Genomic DNA, 1,948 nt, shown 5'->3' with positions numbered 1-1,948 from the left:
TATGAAGAACACTCAACGCCAGTTCATACAAAGACACCAAAAGCAAAAGCGACACATGCTGGGCAAAATAACAAAGAAAAATCACAGCGGTCGCGCCCAGAAGACGACTCGCGTCTACATGATCCCGACTATGAAGACTTTTCTAAACCATAACGACCAACAACATTGGCCGGAAAATCGAAGTTCGTGGCAAGAATTGCCGAGGTGGAACTACCAACAAACCCAAAGATACTGCCAACAGTGGGTCATATGACGGCATATCAGACCTAGATGATCACCTGCAAACTTTTACAGCAGCCGGTCTATCATCAGGGTGAACCATGCCATTGTGGTGCCACATTTTCACATTAACGCTGGTCGGAGCCGCCAGAGCCTGGTTCGAAAGATTGCCAGAAGAGCAGATCACGAGTTGGGAGGACTTATTAAAAAAGTTCATCCAACAATTTAGCCAACAAAGGCGTCGCATTAGCGACCCATCGGAAATTTTAAATGTGATTAGAAAGGATAATGAAACGTTAGAAGATTTCATTACCAGATTTAACCAGGAGGGTTTGAACATCGGTGGCGTGAGCGAAGAACTTCTGCGCGCAGCCTTCCGCCAAAATGTAAAGTGTGACGATTTAATTCGGAACCTTACAGGTAGAGATGGTATGCCACATCGATGGGATGATGTCATGACCTCAGAAAAAAGGTATGCGCGAACGGAAAGAAGTCTGGGTAAAGAACTGGCAAGAAATGATGCAATAAATGATATCAACAGAGCCGGCCAAGGCAAAAGGATATCCTCCTTATGGTCAAGAATGAACAATGAAAACCAACAAAAGGAGTCCACAACCTACGACTCCTTCAAGAGTAAGCAAAAAGGGCAGACAAACGCGTCCAGATGGACTCCGCTGACCCAGAGCTCGGCCCAGATCATGTATACGGAAGGAATCCAACTCAAGAAACCGGCACCAATCAAGCAGTGGCCAAACATAGACATGAAAAGTTATTGTGACTATCATGAACAGCATGGCCATACAACAAATCAGTGTTCCAACTTTAAGGATGCCATTGAAGAGTACGTCAAGAACGGAAATTGGACCATTTGGTCAAGAGTATCAAAGAAAGATACAGACGCCCACCTCCAAGGGAGGGTGGATGACCCGAAAAGAAAATAAAAGACCTTCACGCCAACATGATCTCCGGTAGCGCTCAATCAAAAAAGCGCAGACCGGCCGAGCATGCAGCCTGGAAGGAAGAACAGGTCATCTTCCCAAAAGTAAGAGGTGGGGCAAACAAGAGAGCACCATTAGTAATCACCGCTGTATTCGGACACTACCGAACACCGCGCTTCTTCATAGATGCGGGAGCAACGCCCGACATCATGTATCGCCAATGCTTCGACCTGTTGGAGGAAAAAGACAAACAGAGGTTGACGCCCAACATCCATCAATGCTCCAATAGCGGGTCTCAATCAAAGTATTGAATATCCGATAGGTCAGTTGACATTCCCATTCGAACTCAGCGATGGGATCCATTCGCGGACAGAAGTTGTGGATTTCTTGGTTATGGAGAAACCCCACCCACATTATGACGTAATCTTGGGAAGGGAGGCCATTGGAGATTTCAACACTAGTCCCTCGACAGCCCATGGCATGTTGGGAGTCCCCACTCCAACAGGAATAGTAATGATCCATGCCAACAAAGAATGCAATGTGGCGGAAAGAAAAACACCGCCACAAAAACTCCCGAAAACCACCAAGGAAAGAGAAGTCGAAATATGGGTGCTTAACGAAAAATTCCCGGAACAAAGCATACTCATTGGACCAACCATCTCAGAAGAAGCGCGGGCGGCGCTAAAAAGATTGTTAATCAAGAACGTGGATGTATCCGCATGGACCCGGCGGATAGGACGGGGGTCCCAAGGAGTAAGGCAGAACATAAGTTGGAAGTTAACCCAGCTTTT

At 46.6% G+C, this 1,948-nt stretch overlaps 1 protein-coding gene across 1 annotated transcript; it reads left to right on the top strand.

Moving 5' to 3' along the window:
- The first annotated feature begins 320 nt into the window (after positions 1–320).
- Positions 321–1,160, top strand: LOC143602653 (uncharacterized). Its single transcript, XM_077079690.1, has one exon. It carries the CDS (start codon positions 321–323, stop codon positions 1,158–1,160), a length of 840 nt encoding a protein of 279 aa, XP_076935805.1.
- The last annotated feature ends 788 nt before the right edge of the window (positions 1,161–1,948 follow it).

The sequence above is a fragment of the Bidens hawaiensis genome, unplaced genomic scaffold (assembly GCF_021521415.1).
Source record: "Bidens hawaiensis isolate Kalapana, Puna unplaced genomic scaffold, B.hawaiensis_p1.1 tig00059292_1, whole genome shotgun sequence".
Lineage (NCBI taxonomy): Eukaryota > Viridiplantae > Streptophyta > Magnoliopsida > Asterales > Asteraceae > Bidens > Bidens hawaiensis.
This window is presented reverse-complemented; position numbering and strand designations above follow the sequence as displayed.

Coding starts and splice junctions, on each gene's coding strand:
- LOC143602653 (XM_077079690.1), top strand. CDS start 321: ATGCCATTGTGGTGCCACATTTTCACATTAACGCTGGTCGGAGCCGCC.